The sequence below is a fragment of the Etheostoma cragini genome, chromosome 2 (genome assembly GCF_013103735.1).
Source record: "Etheostoma cragini isolate CJK2018 chromosome 2, CSU_Ecrag_1.0, whole genome shotgun sequence".
Classification (NCBI taxonomy): Eukaryota; Metazoa; Chordata; class Actinopteri; order Perciformes; family Percidae; genus Etheostoma; species Etheostoma cragini.
In genome coordinates this window covers 9,049,789-9,069,499 of record NC_048408.1, presented here as the reverse complement: position 1 = coordinate 9,069,499, position 19,711 = coordinate 9,049,789, and the positions used below count along the sequence as shown (strand labels likewise).

Below are 19,711 nucleotides of genomic sequence, written 5' to 3'. Positions count from 1 at the left end.
GTGTGGGCTGTGATGCCCTTTTGACAGTTACAATATAATCTTTAAAATTAGCCTTTTTTAAATCACCTATTCATCCGTCCTCATAAAAAGTTATTACCAACACTATTTTAGTGTTGCACTATATAGTCTATACATTGTCAATTAACACTTGTGGTCATGACAACCAGGAGTTCAACCATTGATGAAATACAACTCAAGACACGTCCATGAGGTCAAAACATTTTAATTAAAAGAAAAGCAATAACTCATTTATAAGAACACCAGTCTTCCAATTTGTCCCACTTCTGTCACATTTTATACACATACACACGCGCACGCACACACACACACACACACGACAGCACCTTTGGAACAAAAACATGCCAACTGATTAGACATTATTAATTAACACAACCTAGATTTATAGAATCCAGTGTAGCATGGATACATAAAGGTTTGTTTTTAACTTAAGGAACATACTGGTGATTCAGCAAGTTTTAGCACATTAACCACAAATACTATGATGCTTACCATTTCCAAAATGAAATACTGGACTTCATTCTTATTAAGTTTGGTCAATGAAAATCAACTTTCAGCTACTTATCCTTGCATAGATAGGTAACCTATCCAAGAACATGTTGCTGCCTGTATGTTAAAGGGACATGAATTTAAAACTAAATTGGCACGATTGGAAACCAACGGCTGAAAAATGAGATTATAAACGTTGAAAATGGTTAGCAGTAACGGAAAGTAGAAATTATTTGTACTTAATGTGCGAAACACGCAAAACCACTAGTCGGTCCAAAAAAAAAGAAGAAAAAAAAGAGCTTACAAAGGCCCTCGTAGCAAGGTTATTCAGCATTTAAGCCTTGAACAGCACACAGGGATGTGAGCAAAACAAACGAGCGGAAATTATTATTTTATTATACGTGAAGCAACAGTTCATCTCTACTTACAAATGAATCAGAGGCAGAGAAACAGCAATTCTCCTCTACAAAGAAGCAATCACATCCCTGAGTACAGTGTTGGTTATTCCTGTCATTTAGATTCACTGTTATTTAATTATCACCACGTCCTTCCTGGCCGGCTCTAGGTCAATCACAATAGTGCAGCACAGCATCACTCCAGAGTATTTCCCTGACCCAAAGTCCCAAAGAGGAGGCTCACAATGAATATGAACCCTAGCAGCGGTCATACTGCTGCAATCCGAGCACAACAAAGTACCGTAAGTAAGTTTGAGGACCTGCAGTGACATTACGTGAATAACAGCCAGACAGCCCCCCCGGCTTCATGGACAGCCAAAGACTTGTTTCATCTATTCCCTGGCACATGAAGCAGCATGCCAGTGTTAGCCAATATTTTTAGATACATTATCTCCTTATTAACAAAGAAGGTTCCAGATTTTGGGCAGCAGTCTTGATTTAACCCCCGTTAGCATGGAGCCCCTTCCACTGCTTTCTCCATCGTCTCCTCTTCTACCGGCACATCTTTCTCTTTGCTCTTTTTGTGTTTCTTTTTCTTGTGTTTATGCTTGTGGTCCTTTTGTTCTCCTTCTTTCTCATGGGTGCTGTGCTTCTTGTGCTTCTTGTGTTTTTTATGTTTCTTGTGTTTCTTCTTCTTCTTGTCCGCCACGCCACTGTGGCTGCTCTGGCTGGGGCTGGAGGGTTGGCTTTGGGACGGACTGGGGCTGCCACTTCTTCCTCTGTCCGGCTCCGAGCCCTCGCCTTCGCTGTAGTCGGGCACGAAGGCTGCCTCGTCTGTCTCGCGACCCAGGTCTGAACACAAACGCTGTCTCCTGGGCTCTGGGCCGCGACTCTCCTCTCGTCCTCCTCCACCTCTGCCTTCTGCACCTCTCTCCTCCTTCCCTGTCACTCCTCGGCCCTCATCTCTTCCACCTCCCCCCCCCCCTCCTCCTCCTCCTCCTCCTCCTCTCCCCTCCTCTCTCACGAGTTTGGATTTGGTTGGTTTGTCAGAATTTGTCTGTGCTGTCCTACCACCTTTACCCTCTTCCCTGGGTGCTTTCCCTTTTTTCTCTTCTCTCAATCCTCCTCTCCTCTCCTCTCTTGACGCATCCCGGCCTTCACCCCTGACAGGTTTAGGTGCTTCAGTTGGCCCCTCCCTGCCCCGGCCCCTCTGTGGCACCGGTGACGGGTCTTTGGGTGCACCAAGTCCGTTTTCCTGGCCTTCTTCGTCATCTTCTCTCTCCCACTTGGAGCGAGGAGGAGGCTGAATGAGCGGCTCCTCCCTGGCAGGGCTGGGTGTTGGGCTGATGCTTGGGCTCCTTGGTGGGGGCTGCTCCGCGGGTTTGGAGGATACACTCTTCTGATCTTTGTCGGAGTCTCGCTTTGTTTCTTGAGTTGACCTAGAGTTAAGGGAGAAACAGACATGTTTATACAAATGAAAATAGTACAGCATTGCACTACTATAATCACTGTGGACAGTTTAATGAATAAATGTTGCAGCGGAACCAGAGAGATCACCTTTTATATTCCGAGCATTCTTCTTCCTTGTGAAAACCTGCCGCTTACATTACCAATAATGCAACTTTGCTGCTGGCAGTCCGGTCTGAGATTTGGATGTTTCATGCTAGTAGTAGCTAACGGAACCGCTAGTCTCTAGTTAAGAGCAGGCTGCAAAGCTTTAAACTACTTTTTACACATATTTGATGTGGAAAAACAGTGTTCAATACATCCTCTTAACACATTAACCAATAAAGCTGTGTATACAAAAACACTTTCTCCTGAGCTTCAAGTAATGATTATATTCATTATTATCAAATAATTGGCAGATTCTTTACTTGTTTAAATTGTTTGATCTATAAACTGTCAGGAAATCCCAGTTGACTTCTTTAAATTGCTTGTCTGCACTTGCGTACTCTTAAGACAAAGAAAAGCAGAGAGGTTTTAATAGATCCAGATAGCTTCTGATTTTATTGCTCTGGTGCCACTGGAAATTCCGCCTGAGTGAGACTCATTTTCTGTCAATCGATTACATTTTTTGAGCTGTATTTTTTCATTAAACAAAAGAAGCCTACGTCAAATTTCAACAAGTTGGAAAATGCGCTTATACGCTTTAAAGTTGGAGACGATAGATAGCCGGGACCTAGGGACAGCACAATTAAGCAAATTTTAATCACGATTTTGGTTTTCCACAATCAAATTTGCACAACCGAGCATTAATTTAAATAAGACATTCCGCGCAGCCCCGCCACCATTACAGCTCCCAGCAACATGGAGAGACACAAGGGCAACATTTGTCCACAGTTATAATTGTTAAATTGTTATTAACACAGATGTACATTGTTAAGCATGAGAGGGAAACCTGTATTTGTACCAGTGTTTCCGCTGGTAACTCTTCTATTGCTGCCGCCACAATGAAAAAACACAGAAGTTATTGAATGCAACTAACTTCAGTTTGTTGAGTAATAGCGTGTGAGATGGAGCCAGCTGGACTTGGACCAGAGACGTGACCATGGCCAGAATATCATAGTTTATAAAAATGAAGCAGCGCAGTTACGATACAGACACGAGGTGTGTAACTCTGCTGACCCGCCATTCGACCCGTGCTGGACCCATTCATAATGAGTCAGCCGACACTCTGGGAGTGGCATATACCTTCAGGCCACCGCACTCCTCTCCCCCTCGTTTAGTCGGTTATTATTGATGAAAACAAGCTAAGGAGTATTTCTCAGAGAAATTATTTTTTAAATGTCCTAGGCTTTATATTTCCGATCATTTTTATTTTATTTATCATATTTATTCATCATTTATATGTATTGTAGCTGTATATTCTCAATCTGGGAAGGAAAAGTCTTTGCATTTTTTTTAAGCCAATCTGTTTTAATAAAAGAGCATACAGGAGGTTTATCTTGTGTATCGCCATTCAGCTGAAAAACACAGAGATAGGATTTTAGTGGACTAGCGGAAGATCTGATAAGAAACTGTCTGTGTGTGTGTGTGCGCGTGTGTGTGTGCGCGTGTGTGTGCGTGCGTGCGTGCATACAACATACAAATTTAACAAAAGAGAAATGCAGCAGATGTGAAAGCAGAAGTAATGTAACAAAAAAAATGTTTTGGTTAAAATAAAAAAAAAAATGGGATGATTAAATCGTGATCTAAATATTGATCCAAATAATCGTGATTATCATTTTGACCATAATCGTGCAGACCCAAAAATTGTGTCCAGGTTTTATTCCTTTTTCTGTTCTAACTCATCAACAGTTGACAGAAAATAAACTTGGATGCAAAGCTCCTGTACTTCCAAGCAACACCACTCATTTAAACTTTGATCCTATTATAACCCTGAAGGAACTTTGTTTTGCAACAAGGAAGTTAACAAATAACAAAAATGAACAACACAAACATGAAGGAATTAAAGAAACATAAAACATGAATAAATAGGTGACATAATTAAAAAATGAAAAACCAAATGGTCTCAAAAATTGGTGCAAGAGACTGACCTGGTGGAGCTCACGGCGAGGCTCGTCAGAGCCTTTCGGCTGATCCTGGGTTTGCTCTTCACAACAGATTCCTCGCCGTCTTTCACTGCTGGAAGAGGACGAAGGAGGAAAAGGAAACCCGGGTTTAATCAATGCTTCATTAGATGGCACAATTAAAGTTATCATCTCTTCACACACACATGGACACGTACAGTTTATGTTGCAAATTACCTTCTCTGTGAGCAGCAAGTGGTTTCTCTCCTGAGGAGACGCTCCTCTCTGTTCTGTCCTTGGAAACACTCCTGGGAAATAAGAGGATATAATTACACATTAACAACTGTGTTTACCAAACCACACTATATCATCTGTTCTTTTGATCATGGATATGGAAGCATCAGGGGAAACAAATTGAACAGACCTGTCAGATTTAGTTGACCGTTCGGACGCTTCGCCTCTCTCCTTTGATGATGTGCTTGGCTTCTCCTGAGGGTCCGTCACGCTCCTGGAGACGGCTGTTTTCTCTGCGATGGTCATTTTATCCAGACAGACAGACCTCCCTCCTGCACTTCCACCACTGGAGTTTTTTCGCTCTCTCTTCACAGACCTCTCGCCTTCGGGGTCTCTCTCCGCTGTAACTGCTATCTTCTGGGAGCCTGAGACCCTGTCCCTCTGTCTGTCAGACGCACTGCCTCGGTCTCTGTCCGATCCGGAAGTCTTGTCTTGCTCTCTGTCCAGTCCTGAGCTTCTGCTCTGTTCTCGGTCTGAGACCTGCAGTCTCTCTCCAGCACTTCCTGGTCTCTCTCTGGGGACTCCCCTGTCAGCAGATGCCGCCCGCTCTTTTCTACCAGAACCTTCTGCTGCACTGCCGGGTCGGTCTCCTTCACAGATATTAGCGGCAGCTGATCGGTCCGAGGTGGAGGTCGTCTTTTCGGGACCCGACGGTGCTCTGTCCGAAGCTGCCATCTCAGTGCTGCTTTTTCTCCCCAGATCTCTGTTCAACTTGATCCTCCTCTGGGCCAGGGGATTTACCTGGAAATAGACCAAAGTGCATACAAAATGTTACAAGGGAGTTAGTCTATGTACATGACGTTCAACTTCTGGGGTGCTGCTGGAAATTCCACCGGATGACACTCTTTTGGGCCGGATGTCCGTCACCCTCCGCTTTCTTTGTGTTGGAATTTTAAACTACATTGGATTCATGAGGACTATGGTTAACTGCTCCCCTTTAGATCTCTGCAGGGTAAATCCAGACAGCTAGCTAGACCATCTGTCCAATCTGAGCTTTCTGTTGCACGGCTAAAACAACTTTTAAATGTAAACATGTTCCACCGAAAACAAGTTGCTCATGACGATTTAAGAAATGCCAATAAACCCCAGCATGTGTTTTACCCACCCAAGAATGCTGTGTGGACTAGCCAGACCCTCCATTGCAGCGCTGAAGAAGGGCCAACAAGACTACAAGGGGGTTAACCCAGAACTACTCTATAATAATAACTTTTAAGGTAAAAAGTTCTAAAATGATAAATGGCTAGGATTATCAGCAGCAATTTGGATTTTCTAAAGAAAAAGAAAAAAGCCATTTCAATGTTATTACGTTTTTTTTCTTTTTCATTTTTTTAAACTATTATTCAATTAACTGAAGAAAAGAAAACTTCATAAATGAATTAGGACTAAGATTAATTTCTATATTAACCAATTGGTCTATGAAATTCCATAAATGTTTAAAAATGTCCATGACTCCAATTCATCTAAAACCAGATATATACACCCTGACGTACTGAAACAGCTTGTTTTGTCAAAGCAACGGTCTGAAAACTGGGACAGATTCAATTTACAACCAAAGAAGAATAAAAAGAACAGAAAGGTGTTTTCATTTTGAGAATCTAAAAGCAGCATTTTTTTTGGTATTGAACTTAAACATTCCATGAATAAATAATCAACTAGTTAAATTGGCAAACTGTTTCAGCAGCCCCTGTGATGGTGTGTAGTTACTCGATTAACACAATGACTAAGTGAGTCTGATTTCATTGAGTGGATTAAGTGACAGTCCCACCTGAAGGTCCATTAGAGGTCTGATGGATCCTCGATCTGCGTCTCCCCGGCCCATCTCACGGCTTCCTGGCAGAGGAAGAAGACCAGGCCTGTCTGAGGGGGGTGGGAGTCTGTGGAGCGGGGGCTGATGAGACATGTGAGAGTGGGAGATGAGATCCCCTCCACCCCCTAGCCCATCTATTCTTCTCAGCTTTCCAGGCGGAGGTCTGAGTAAGGAGCGGCCATCTTCTCCCATCCTCCGCCGACTGTCCGGGGAGGGGGGTCGGTGGAGGATTGTGTGTGGATGGGGATGGGGAAGGAGACCACAACCCTGTGGAAGATCTCTTCTGCCCCTCATATCGTGGCCAGGTCGAGGGCCATCATGAAGAGAGGCATGATGTAGAGACAGGGTCTGGGAGGACAGCGGAGGGGTCTTCAGCAGCGGTGGCCTCACTGCAGAGCTTTTACCCCTTTCCTTTTTAGGGGTAGTAGAGATGGGGGCATCTTCAGGTTTGCTTTTAATAGTCTTTAACGGTTTTGTGGCAGAGGAGGATGAGGAGGACGATGAATCTTTCTTTTTAGTCACCACTCCATCCCCAGTCTTTTTCTTCACCCTGTCAGTCTTTACCTTCACAGCCTCTGTCTTAACTCTGGTTTTAACCTTTTGACTCCTCTCTTTCTTAGTCTTATCAGATGGAGTCTTCGATGTTGACTTAGTTGAGGTTTTAACGGGCGCAGCAGTGCTTTTAGAGGCTGGAGCCTTGGTGGTGGTGGTGGTGGATCCAAGCGAAGACTTTGAGGACATTGGAGGAGTTGTAACAAGTGAAGGGATTTCGTCCATTGGTTCGTCTCTGACAGGAGTAGCATCACCTCTGTCTACCGACTGATGAGATGACTCTGATTCCTCCCCAGACCTCTTCTTTTTTACTTTCTTTGACTTGAGGACTTTAGTGCTGGATTTGGTCCCTGATGAAGAGGATGGAGGATGGTGAGGGGGAGCACCTCGCTCCTCTCTCCCTCTTCTCCCTCTCCCCGGGGGAGAGTAATCTCTTGGTAATGGGGACATTCTGTCCCTCTCCCTGTCTCTGCTGCTGTGACCTCTGTGATGAAGTGGGGGATGGGGATGGGGATGGGGATGTTGGTTGTCATAGTCTTTGTAGTACTTGTTGTACCAGTCTGCATACTCCTTCTCCCACTGCCGATATCGGTCTCTTTCCCAGCGCTCGTTGCCTCCAGGACTTGAACCCTTCAGTTCATACGGTGGGAGTTCACGGGGAGGCGGCTTTCGTCCACCAGGGCTGCGGGGCCGGAAGCCACCAGGGCCAGGGGAGCGAGACCGGGACCTGTAGGGTCCCGCGCCTTCTGCCCCCTCCCAGCCTCCTGGCCTGTAGGGGGGAGGAGACCGTGGTGTGCCAGAACGCCGATATCCGTAAGACCTTGAACGAGAGCGGGATCTTGTCCGAGAGCGGCCATAACTGCGTCCATTACGTCTGGAATAAGGGGAGCGGGCATAAAATCGGCCATGGGAGCGCGATCGGGAGCGAGATCGACTGGGAGAATAAGAGTAAGACCTGGATCTTGATCTGGATCTAGAACGCGAGTAAGGAGAGCGGCTGAATGGAGAGCGACTGTATGACCGGGATCTTGAAAAGGAAATGGTTGAGAAGAAGGAAACAAGGGGAGAAAGAAGGCAGATTATGCAAACATTTTTACAAATGGCATTAAGGATATGAACATGTAATTAATTTAAAAAAAACTCTTTTCATGAAATTACCTTGAATATGACGGTCTTCGTCTCTTTGGTGCATTTCTGTACTTCATAAGCTCTTTGTGGAAGTCTTTAGTAAATTCATCCAGTTTAGATGTAACTCTGTGGAGGAGAAAGACAAACTTTTTCAAAACTACTCCACTGTGAAGCTTCAATAGTTTTTATTTAAGTGAATTCACAATCCCATACCTGAGTGATGTTAACATTCTGTATATATTTTACATAAGCAATTAGAAAATGTTTCTGTTTGAAGACCCAAAAAGAAAAAGGAACAACTCACTTGTCCTGTCGGTGGTGCCGCTGTCTGTAGAAATCTTCCTTAGAAAGAGGGGGCTGCGCAAGGGGGGGTAGAGGGACAAGAGGGGGCTGGGTACCAGGGGCAACCCAGGGAGGATTGAGCCCTGGTGGACCTGGGGCATAAACTGGCTGAGGTTGGTAACCCATGACAGGAGGCATAAGTCCAGGCGCAGAGGTGTACGGAGGAGGGTAGGACTGTGGTGGGGGCGGATACATGGACGGCGCCGGGTACACTTGAGGGCTAGGTGCAGGAGGTGGAGCTCTCTGAAGGTGAGTGGAGGGGTGCTCTTCTCTACCTCTGTAAAACCTGGTGCAAAGAGTGGGACAAAAACCATTATGAAACTGACCTATAACAATACTAACTTTTAATAGATCAGATTGTCCACACAGAGGGGTCTAACCTGTCCCAGAGTCTGCCTCCACCTCTGTGAGAGGGCGGTGGCCGTGACTGGTGACCTAATAGAACAGAGAGAGTAGGTTACAGAATGTCTTTTCTTAAAGCATACTTAATGTCCTTAAATGATCTAAATGTATCCTCTTACCTGGTGGATGTGGCGGCCTTATAGGTGGCGGGGGGCCAATAACAGTTAAATGGTAGTTCTGTAGGAGAAATCACAGTGAGGAAAATGTGTTACCTCCAAGAGAGGTTACAGTTTCTCGTCTTCAGGGATGAACAAGTATGTGCAAATAAGAGTCAATAGTGTGGGGGGTTGGGCAGATGGGGGGGTTCGATGCCAAAGATGTTTTAGTGCAAACTGCATGGTGACACAAACCTTTAACAATAAAGTTTTGTGACTGCCCTGTTGTCAACATTGAACTACTGTAATGGAGAAGTTACTGAAGTGCAAAGGAATGAAACTAAATTGCCTTGAAGCTGAAAGGCGCTGTAGAAATAAAGTTGTCTTTGTTTACAACCTCAGCGTGTATGCATGTGCGTGCGTGTAGAAGCTCCGCTGTCTTTCAATATGCAGAGAGGACAGATAATCTTGCGCTTACACACGCAGACGCTTATGGAAGCGAAAAATGGCAACGACAGATTTAAAAAAACAAAACAAAAAAACATTGTTAAGGCGGCGGCTAGTTTTGCTAAGGTGGCCGCCTTAACTAGAGAGTGCCGGGAAACCCTGTGCATACTAAATATGCTTCATTTAACTAATGCAACAGCCTAGGGTAAAATATGCAGTTTACCATTGGTAAAACAGTATACATTTTTAAAAAAAAGTAAGAAACAGCAGGTAATCTGTACGGCCATGTTAAATCTCTTGCTGTAGTAAATGCTGTTAAAAGTCAGTAAGATGTTATCAAGAAGTAGCTCTTTATTTCAAGGCGGACTCACCTGTAATCCACTTTCTGAGGTTCCTGATGAGTCGGGTGTCACAGTAGGTTCTGGATCAGTCTCCCTAAAGCATAAACAAAGACACATTATGATTAGTGAAAATGGCTCTTCGCTTCAAACATCACTTCTAAAGTATGTGGTTTCATGTTGGTGTATAAATCATATCTTAGATTAAACGTACCCTGGTGGGGGTGGTTCACCGTGGCTGTTAGAGTGCATAGGTGAATGGGGGTCAACAACAAGTGCTGGGGCTGGTGAATCATCTTGTTCTTCAACAGTAGCAGCATGAGGAGGGGTAGAAGCAGAAGGAGCTGCAGGAGCTTGCGGAGGAGCAGGGGCAGGAATAGGGGCAGGGGCGGGAATAGGGGCAGGGACCTGTGCTTGAGGGGCAGGAGAGGGTGCGCTTGTAGGAGGAGGGTGAGTGACATTGGCCAACAGTGGGTCCTGCTGCCTTGAGTGCAGTGGTCTGACCAACTGAGGCCGCGGTGGCGGCGGGGCTGCATTTTGGACTTGCTTGCGCACATGTTTGGTGTATCCTGTCTCATTCTTAAAGTTGTTTACAGCCTGCATAAAGAAAAACAGATACGCAGTTTTAAATAAAATTTTAAAAAAATATATATGAATGCTATTTTTCTAGATTTGTTTTGAATTCTAGAAAAAATGACGAAACGATGCTGCACATCAAAATGCGCGCATTGCATTTGAAGCGGGTTACCTGTCGAAGAAACTTGTTGGCAATGAGATTATCAGGTGAAACATCTGACTGTTTGCATGTGAAGCAGATGTGCTCCTCTGAGTCCAACAAGGTAGTCCTGATACCTGAAAATAAACAGTCCTGAATTAGACAAAGTTTCACATTCATTTGGCAAACACAAAAAGCTTATCTCTATGATATGACAATAACGTCCTCTCAACCTGCCCAGCTTACATTCATTTCAGAGCAGTGTTCTACAGTTTCCAAAAATGACTTTATTTTTACCGAAATTGAGGGTGAAATCATTCCAATACACTGTGGAACATACAAATGAGTTTTAACAACTACTCAACATTTAGCTTGTCCTGGGGATGCAATGCTTTAGAGAGGCCACTGTGAAATGGGTATTTCTGCCATTTCCATAAGTGGATTTTTTTCCCCAATGCATCGGTTGACTGAAACATAGACTAATATGTTTCAATAATAATTTGGTACTTCAAAGATTAGTTCGGACTCCCTACTTTTATTAGTTTGTTTTTCTTTTTTAGTCCTGTATCTATTGAGGTTTATATATACAAATGCACAATACAAGTAAGAACTCACAGTCATCGCAGTAACTGTTTCCACAGCAGGGTATAACTACAGCATCTGTCATCAGGTCATTGCAGATCGGACACAAGAGTTCATCAGGGATTGGGTCTGTATCATCCTCAGATGATGACTGGTCATGTGGCACAAAAGGAGGGCGCTCCTTCTTTCCTTGTGCATATGCCTCCCTGTATAAACAGAGATGTTGCTTAGTTTTAGTAGTTCCTAGCAAAAAAGAAAGCAGCTGCAGTAGTTAACCTAGGTTTGGGGAGGACACAGATACAAAAGGGGGTATGACAAAGACAAATGGGACACTACTCCATGTGCAGTACGAGTATACTAAACAGTGTGTATTTGTGAGTGTCCTTGGTTGACACATACGCATCTATTGCAGGTATAGCGTATTCTCCAGTGCTGGTTAACATGGCTCCCTTGGTTCCTGGCTCTGCTTTAACCATGAAGCTCTGAGGAATGCCCTTACTAATCCTTACTGGCTTGGGACCCTCTACACTCTTATCCTGGACCTAAAAAGTTGACAGAAAAAGAGAAAAAAAACAATCATCCAAAAAGCTTAGATCCTTACTTTATTTGTAGTTACACCGCAATGTAATAGACATTCACACAACAGATTATGGAAGAAAAAAAAAAGTTTCATGATTACCATTAATAAGGGGCATTGCCGGATATAGTGACCAGCTTTTCCACAGCGAAAGCAGGTATAGTGAGCAGGTGGAGGTCCCACTGCTTTCTTGGAGTAACTATGAAGAAAAGTTCAATACATTTTCGTTATACTACATACAGCTACATAAACTTAAAACATGGTGAAAAAAATCAAGTAAAAGAACATAGGGTGTGTGTGTGTACTGACTGTATCGGGTCATATTCATGATTGGACTGAGACATCATGGCTTTAATCTTGTCCTCCTCTGATGCATTTGCGTCAACCAGGTTAGCAGTCTAAAATACATAACGACAAAAAGGAAAAAGAGTTAAGTAGGATATTAACCCCACAAGATAAAATAAAACATCTCTTCAACTTAGGATAGATTTCCTTGGAAGTATAGCCAGCATGTACAGAAACAGTACCTTGGCGAGCTGGGCGAGGGACATAGATGGAGAAGAGTCAGTCTGCAGGAGAATCAAAGTAGAGATATTAAAGGTTTAAACATAGTATCTGATAGACATTAAGTGGAAGATAAGAGCCCAGATAGTTCCCCACCACATGTGTCCAGTCCCTTAGTTTCCATTAAAGTCTTTGTTGAGGACTTGGAGCATGAAATAATGCCGGTATCTGCAGGTATTTTCTCAAAGGAATACTATCTCAAGACATGGTTTACAAGGCTTGCACGAGATGTTCATCTTTATGACACCATTGAGTCATAAGAGTTTAAGTGAAAGACGAATTCTAAAAAAAACAAAGTGTGTCTATTCAGAGCTGTTTATTTCAAAAGATATCTAAATTGTTTGGAGAAAAAAATTAGAAAATTAACCAAACAATGGAATGTAATCTACAAATAATGAGGTGACTTTTTAAAGAAAATACTTTTATGTCCATTAAGCAACTCTACTCTTTAATTTTTTTTTATGTATCCATCCTAAAAATGTTGTCCAGGTCAAAGTTATAACAGCTCACACACAAATTGCAACTTTTGCACATTCCGTGGCAAGTTTTAAAGTTTTACCGTTTTGAATTATCAAATCAAACTTGGGACTGTATGTAAGTCCTAGAGAACTACAGAAAGGCACATAACATTTACCAAGTAAAGCAAACTTGTACTCTAACAACTCTTCCATATTAACAAGTCTAGACCTTGCTTCTATTCTGAGTCTTTAAGTCTTAACTATGGTAATGTCCAAGAGCGTCTGCTTAAACACTTCAAACTGTCCTCCCTATTTGGGCACCATCAGCAAATTCAAAAATGTACACTACTGGCACACCCGTCTGTAGAGATCCTAATGCTTCTGCTCCGATAGAGAGGGGGATTTCTCAAAGGAATACTTGACATTTCATTTTAGCATGCAGTTTTTGCACCACTTTGTAAAAAGAAGTTATCATAGCAGTTAGCTTTCATCGAAACCAGTCAAAGATTGCTTTGTGTAAACTAATGAGCTTGCAGGGAGTGGCGTCAAGACGTTTCAATAAAAAATGCAAAGTGTCAAATATTTAGAGCTGATTAAATACAACTGTAGAAATGTTGCTTTAAAAAAATGAATAACTACCCGAGTCGTCAAGTGTTCCTTCAAAATGTTCCCTAAAAAAGCTCCTACACCACTACCGAGTGAAGGCTGAAAGCAAGGGGAGGGATGTTTCTAGGAGTCAATGAACCACGAGAGTTAATGCCACATTTCCACTACATTGTATGGCACGGCTTGATCTTTTTTGGTTTTCCATTAGCAAAAGTTGTGGATAGTACATGGTACCTTTTTTTGTACCACCTCAGTTGAGGTTCCAGCGGGCTGAGTTGATACTAAAAATGGTTATGTAAGAGTTAAAAATACTACAGACCACTGATTGAACAAACAGAATTGTCACATGGGACATCCTACATAAACTTGACATTTTGCAATAGCCAATGTCACGCCCCAGATATTTGTTTTTATTTTTTAAATGGCAGCCCACAAAACGTCATCATACACTATGCCTTACATTTTGCAGTACAATTAAAGTGCAGATATTGTTGTCCACGAAATGATCCATGTAGAGTGTCACGTAAAAGATAATGTCATGGCAGTTACACGCGCCAATCAGCTGAGAATCCCACAGACACTGAGGTGGTACTATCCACAGTAGAAAACGTAATAGAAAAAAAAAAACACGTAATTTAACTAAGTTGAGTCAAAACATGTAGTGGAAATGAAGCATAAGTCTCATGCACAAACAAAAAAAAAAGCCATATTCTACAACAACAAACAAAAATGCCTGACCCGCCTAATACTTAAAAAAGATTTAAGTGGGCAGGGCAGGCTGTCAATCATGATATGCAGGGCTCGGAGAAAAGGCTGGGTATTGCAGAATGCTGTGGAGGGAACACACAGGGATCTGGTGCAAGCGGTTCTGACACTGAACCACTGAACAACTTTATTGACAGGTTCTGCAGCTTACAGCTTACAGGACACACTACACCAGTATACTTCTCACTGCAGAAACCATGGAAGGCCTCCAGAGATTAACAAGATATTTACTTTACTGATAATGTGTCAAAGTACTTTGGGATCACCTCACAACATTATACGTCTGTGGCCGAGGCACAGCATCTCACGCATTCAAACTAGCTTCTTACTGATCCCCCAAACCACAGTAAACAATACACCTGTTCCTTTGTAAAACAGACACTGAGGAATTGGAATTAATTCAAAGCATTTAACTCATCAGGATCAAATCTGTGAGCTTTTAAGGTTTAAGGGTTATGTGCAGTCCATACTCAGTGCAGAATAGAACATCTTCATGGTGAAATTGTACAGGACAAAACAACTGACATTGTCAAGTGTAACTGAACAACAGATTTAAGTATATTAAAGTTTAGCAGGGTAAGCTTTTAAAATAAAAAAACACTGGTGAATTTCTTCCACTCACACTTTAGTCTTGTAATTGTAATCAAAGTTAATTACAATCAATCCCAGCCACACTTTACTTCATTGGGTTCTTAAACCACATCAAAATTAAATATGTTCACAGTAAATAAAATGACAATGAATTATCAATACAAAACCACATTTTCTGTTTACAAACCCCTTTCAAATACATTTGCCTGGCCTGAAGCAGGCTACAAAACCATTTCATTATGAAATACAGTCATTAACAGTTTAAATGATTTCTCAATCAATAATTAAGTGGCAACAGTTCAACAATTGGTCAGTTCAGAGAATTAAAAAAAATACAATGGTGGCCAGTGTGTTGTTTCTCGCTTTAACCTCATCTCATTCAGCAAATTTAAACTTTAATCTGCTTATTTCAAAACAGAAACGCTGTTAGAGAGAAACAACAAACTATTTTTTTCTCTTTTTTTATATGTGGCAACTCCAGGAAACCCTCCCAAAAAAGACATCACATAACACATAGAGGTTGAGATCTCAACACAAATGTAGCCAACACACAGTGAACAGAGGATACACGCAACTCAATCATTGCTGACAGAATGTTCTCAAGAAAGGTGACTAAAGTCAGAAAGAGGGGGAGAGGGAGAGAGGTAAGAGGAGGAGAGAGTGTTGATTTTGGGTTTGTTTTACATACGGGTCTAGAAGATCCCACCACAGCTGTGTCAGAACGATCTCTGCAGAAAGAAACCGCGCAGAAAGAAAACATCAGTTATTGACTGACCAAGGGCAAACTTGAAGAGACAGGACAAAGTTTTCAACTGTAAACGTTAACAAAAGGACCTCTGATCTCTACTTAAAATCTAGTTAACCCATACCTTGAATTATTAGAGAATGTACCACTCAGTCATGATTCCAGAAATATTTTAAAGTAAACTTACACAATGAACGTCCTGCCAGCAGGTTTTACTCCTCCAAGCGGAGTACGGCGGACGATCACGGACGAGTGTTTAGGGATGTGGGCCTCATCATCTGTGTATTCTACAAAACATTACACAAATTATCACAACACAAACATTCTTCAGTAAGATACACAGTATAGTAACTTGGGTCCGGATTACAGAACAGTTTAAAGTTAATAACAGTGTCCTGAACCAGGAGTGTGTTTTTACTATGGCTTGCATCATCTCATTATTTCAACTAAGTCTGTGAAAAAGGTCATACATTGATAAACTGTTTGGTTTAGTACATTTTTTTAATAAATCAATTCCAATTGGGTAGTTGTTGATACCCTAATACTAGAAAACTTGTATTTCGACTAGGGCTGGGGGATATATATATTCTTGACCAAGTACAATGCAATAAGGTCGATATTGCGATGACATTGTATGGTTGACTATTTGTGCTTTAACAAAATGTTATTTACGCAATAAGATTTTTGATAAATATTCTCCAGAATAATTTAATGACTTAGTAGGTAAAGGTAAATAATAGAGCAACAGTCTGGTAAATTCAGAAAATTATACACTTTACTGTAAAGCTTGTAAACCAGGTAAAAACACTTACCATATTAAAATATACAAAATCTAAGACAATATCTAGTCTCATATTACAAAATCAAAACATTGCCCAGCTCCAATTTTGACTATAGAAACCTGGCCCAGGAAAAGCTTGATATTGTTAATTTAGACTGGTATAGAGCTAGAACAACCAAAAGAAAATGTGTTTCCAAATATTTGTAAACTGTAATAACGCATTTATTTTTTGCTGGTTTTATATGATTATAATCAGATTTGTTTTGAGGGTTTTGGACTATTGGTAAGAAAAAACATGCAATCTGATGACGCCACCTGGGGCTCTGGGGAATCCCTATTTTATGACGTGCTATACCCCCAAATAATTATTGGAAAACATAACAAGCAGATTTATCAACAAGTAAAGTAACCATTGCTTCCAACCGTGGAGTGTTGTACCACAATATACAGTCTAAATATATAGCATGACTTTTATCCAACAACCCTACTGTTCCACCACCCGTTATATACCGTTATTCGTCAAAACAATGGATGACATGTTGATTACACATTTGGTAATGTGTCAGCTGATCATTTACCTTCTCGAGTCTGCGCATTGGTGATCTGCAGGTCGCAATCTGTGGCCTTGAGGCGCTCTCGGGCCATAATCTGCCTTTTAAGCTCGTTGAGGGTGATATGCAGCCCATCGAAAGTAACTGTGTTGTAGTCCAGTTTGGAAGAAAACTTATAGTGAACACACGACATTTTAACAGGTCTAAGCACTTAGGTCAATCAAGCACAAGAAGAAAAAAAAACACAGGCCTGATATAACAAAATAAAACAGCGTCAACACTGAACACAGCTAAATGTGGTGACTTTAATTAGGTAAACCTTCTTTATATTCGCTGAAACAATGTAGACAAAGGAAGTACTAAAATGGGGGAAGGGTTCAGCTCGCAGATGGCGAAAGGAGTCCTTGTTATTGCCAAAGAAAAATAATCGAGATATGAGACCAGAGCGCCATTGAGAGGCGCCGTGTGCCTCGTCAGTTCTTTAAAGTCCAATAAAACATAACAGGGTGCCACCAAATCCAAGAGAGTCCATGCAGCAGCACAAAGTAAATCTACCACAGTGGGTTGAATGCGGCCAAGTCCGTAGTGAATTGTCTTTGGTGGAAAGCCCGGGCCGCCGCGCTACAAGCCGCTAGTGTAGCTCACAGCGGGCCTGGGATTTCGCGAGCATCAGTCCTCGAATGTGTTGCCTTCTGGAGACAGTTCTTATCTGTCAAGTCAAGACAAACTCTACCGAGCTCCGCAAAAGGTCCACAAATCTCCTTGAAAGCTTCCGCCACGAGTCCACAGATGTTACGTTATCGCGGTTGGACCTAGAAAGGATTATTCCGAAAACGTAATCTACCGTGTAAATGTTATATTAGCTCGTTAGCTAATACCAAGGCTAACGTGCTACACCTCGCCACTAAACATGAAAACACTACTTCCCTAACAAAAGCTAACGGCGCTAGGCTAATAATGTTGCCCAGGTTAGCTAGCTAGCTGTCGAATAATCTAACAAATCCACCAGTTAGGCAGTCAAGACGCGAAGGTTCCTCTTCAGTACGCGGTTATCTTTCTCCACGAAACATTGAAAGTTGTGTATCCACATTCATCTTCAATTTAAATCCATAAAATCCATGTTGGTGTTCCAAACTGCCTATGTTCTCTCCTCGCTGTTTCATCAAAATGGCGCAGGGCGGAACCGGATGTATCCAGGGTTCTTCCAAAGAGTACACATAAAGCCAAGATGTATATCAAAATGGAAGCACAATTTCAAAACATTACAAATATCTTTTTTTCCGTCCCCTTTTGACGGAAACCGGCTTGGATCTGATTTTGCACATAGCCTACACGGTGTCCGCTACCAATTCGTATTTATTTATTTCATAAATCAATTGATCCAGCTACAATGTGTAGCTTAGTCAACTCCTTGTACCTTTGTACCAGCACATCCTTTGCGTGGCGTTGGCAGGGCGAGGGGTTTCAAAATAGATGTAAAATATATTGTTTTCCTGGTGTTCTTTGGTTGTTCGATGGCGTTGTCCTACAGGGGTAGTGTTGTTGCTGTTAACCTTTCTCCGTCAAGGAACCTAGTTTTGTATGGAGGGTTGTTATCGGTGGTAAAGGCGAATAAAACGGAAAACACAATCCCTAAATGACCTCATACAGGTATTTGCTTCCCCCAACTTTTAAATATTACTATAATTCACTTAAAATCTGTCTAAACAATTCTCCTCTAAATAGGACATGAAACGAGTCTTTATATTCCTTCAACAGGTAGCGTGGCCGAGCGGTCTAAGGCGCTGGATTAAGGCTCCAGTCTCTTCGGAGGCGTGGGTTCAAATCCCACCGCTGCCAATGTTTTGCCATGATCACGTCTTTAAACAATATCAGATCCTTAAAATCATCATTCAGTTTCTAATCAAGACCAGTGACTTCCACGTATCGACAATATGCACTATGGGAAAAGTACAAACATATAAAACTGTTTGTAATCTTGTCTTAAAATACATTTGTATTCTACATTTGATATGGCATCGGTAGTCTTGCTTTGACCAGTCCATTCTCTGGTCCACATTTTGCAGAGGAGGGTCTGGCTAGGTCTGGCACATGGCATTCCTGGATGGGAGAAAAACATGCTCTGGTTTATTGGCTTTTCTTTAAATTAATCACCATCGTTGTGCCGCTGCAAAATAGCCTCGGGGAGGAACTTGTTTGGGTGGAACGTGTATGTTCTATGAATGTTTTAGTGCGCAAAAGAGAAAACTAAGATAGTCTAGCTGCCCAGCAGAGATCTGAGGAACACTAGTTAAGCATAGTCCTCATAAATCCGATTTCAAATTAAAACACAAAGAAAGTGGAAGGAAAGGTATACTGGCGAAAAAATACATGCAATGTTGAGGATGGATGGCGTCTGTACCCTAGTATGTGTGATGATATTCTTGTGTGGTCATGTCAGTATGTAAGTATGATGGCACTGAGAATATTCATCAAAACTGCCCTGAGTGTTCGCCTGCATAATGCTGCTGCTGCCATGGTAACGCTTCAGTGTGCTTGCTCTTACGCTGTTGTAGACCTTTGAAGCTGTTAGTACTGTCCTATCATTGTCTCTAACACAGAATACTCGTGCACGTTCACACACACACATGAAGGCCTTCATATTTTTCAGCATGGATGGGTGGGGAATAACCGTTTTTTTAAATATTTGTTCTTTGCTTGGACATTTACTTCTGTGCCCACTTATGCAAGGGCAGATATTTGAATGTTCACACACAGGCACCTAAGACGTGCCATATACAGCACAGAAGCACCAATGCAAAACCTTGAACCGCAACTCTATCTCTCTCAAGGACATTTTGTGTCGATTCATAAGCTTTATTTGATGTAAACAGAGACTCAGTGAACTGTAAGGGCAGAACATTTTGTCACATTTATACTCAATACACACTTAAACACACAAACAGACGCGGCAGGAGACA

General features: G+C 42.1%; 1 protein-coding gene and 1 non-coding gene across 5 annotated transcripts; one reads left to right on the top strand and one right to left on the bottom strand.

Moving 5' to 3' along the window:
- Positions 1 to 1,337: 1,337 nt before the first annotated feature.
- Positions 1,338 to 17,943, bottom strand: LOC117954034 (E3 ubiquitin-protein ligase RBBP6-like). Of its 4 annotated transcripts, none has more exons than XM_034887493.1 (20): positions 16,779 to 17,943; positions 15,607 to 15,706; positions 15,363 to 15,402; positions 12,218 to 12,259; positions 12,000 to 12,088; positions 11,793 to 11,889; positions 11,513 to 11,655; positions 11,147 to 11,319; positions 10,565 to 10,668; positions 10,031 to 10,413; positions 9,850 to 9,913; positions 9,056 to 9,113; positions 8,915 to 8,969; positions 8,497 to 8,820; positions 8,223 to 8,318; positions 6,471 to 8,091; positions 4,836 to 5,446; positions 4,649 to 4,719; positions 4,439 to 4,526; positions 1,338 to 2,347 (listed from the first exon to the last, which is right to left on the bottom strand). In XM_034887493.1, the coding sequence occupies exons 1-20, from the start codon at positions 16,942 to 16,944 to the stop codon at positions 1,411 to 1,413; spliced, it is 5,262 nt and encodes a 1,753-aa protein (XP_034743384.1). In that variant the 5' UTR covers positions 16,945 to 17,943; the 3' UTR covers positions 1,338 to 1,410. The 4 variants fall into 4 exon arrangements, with proteins under 4 accessions (XP_034743384.1, XP_034743399.1, XP_034743391.1 ...); XM_034887508.1 differs by having other exon boundaries at positions 1,338 to 2,341; XM_034887500.1 differs by having other exon boundaries at positions 4,439 to 4,523.
- A 565-nt stretch (positions 17,944 to 18,508) lies between these two features.
- trnal-aag lies at positions 18,509 to 18,590 on the top strand. Its single transcript has one exon. It is a non-coding gene; the product is annotated as a tRNA-Leu (tRNA).
- The last annotated feature ends 1,121 nt before the right edge of the window (positions 18,591 to 19,711 follow it).

Excerpts from the sequence above, each read along its gene's own strand:
- LOC117954034 (XM_034887493.1), bottom strand. The coding sequence starts at position 16,944 with ATGTCGTGTGTTCACTATAAGTTTTCTTCCAAACTGGACTACAACACA. Across the intron at positions 12,260-15,362 it reads TGGTGGGATCTTCTAGACCC|ACTGACTCTTCTCCATCTAT; the intron begins GTATGTAAAACA and ends ATTCTCCTGCAG. Across the intron at positions 8,319-8,496 it reads CGGCACCACCGACAGGACAA|AGTTACATCTAAACTGGATG; the intron begins GTGAGTTGTTCC and ends TCTCCTCCACAG.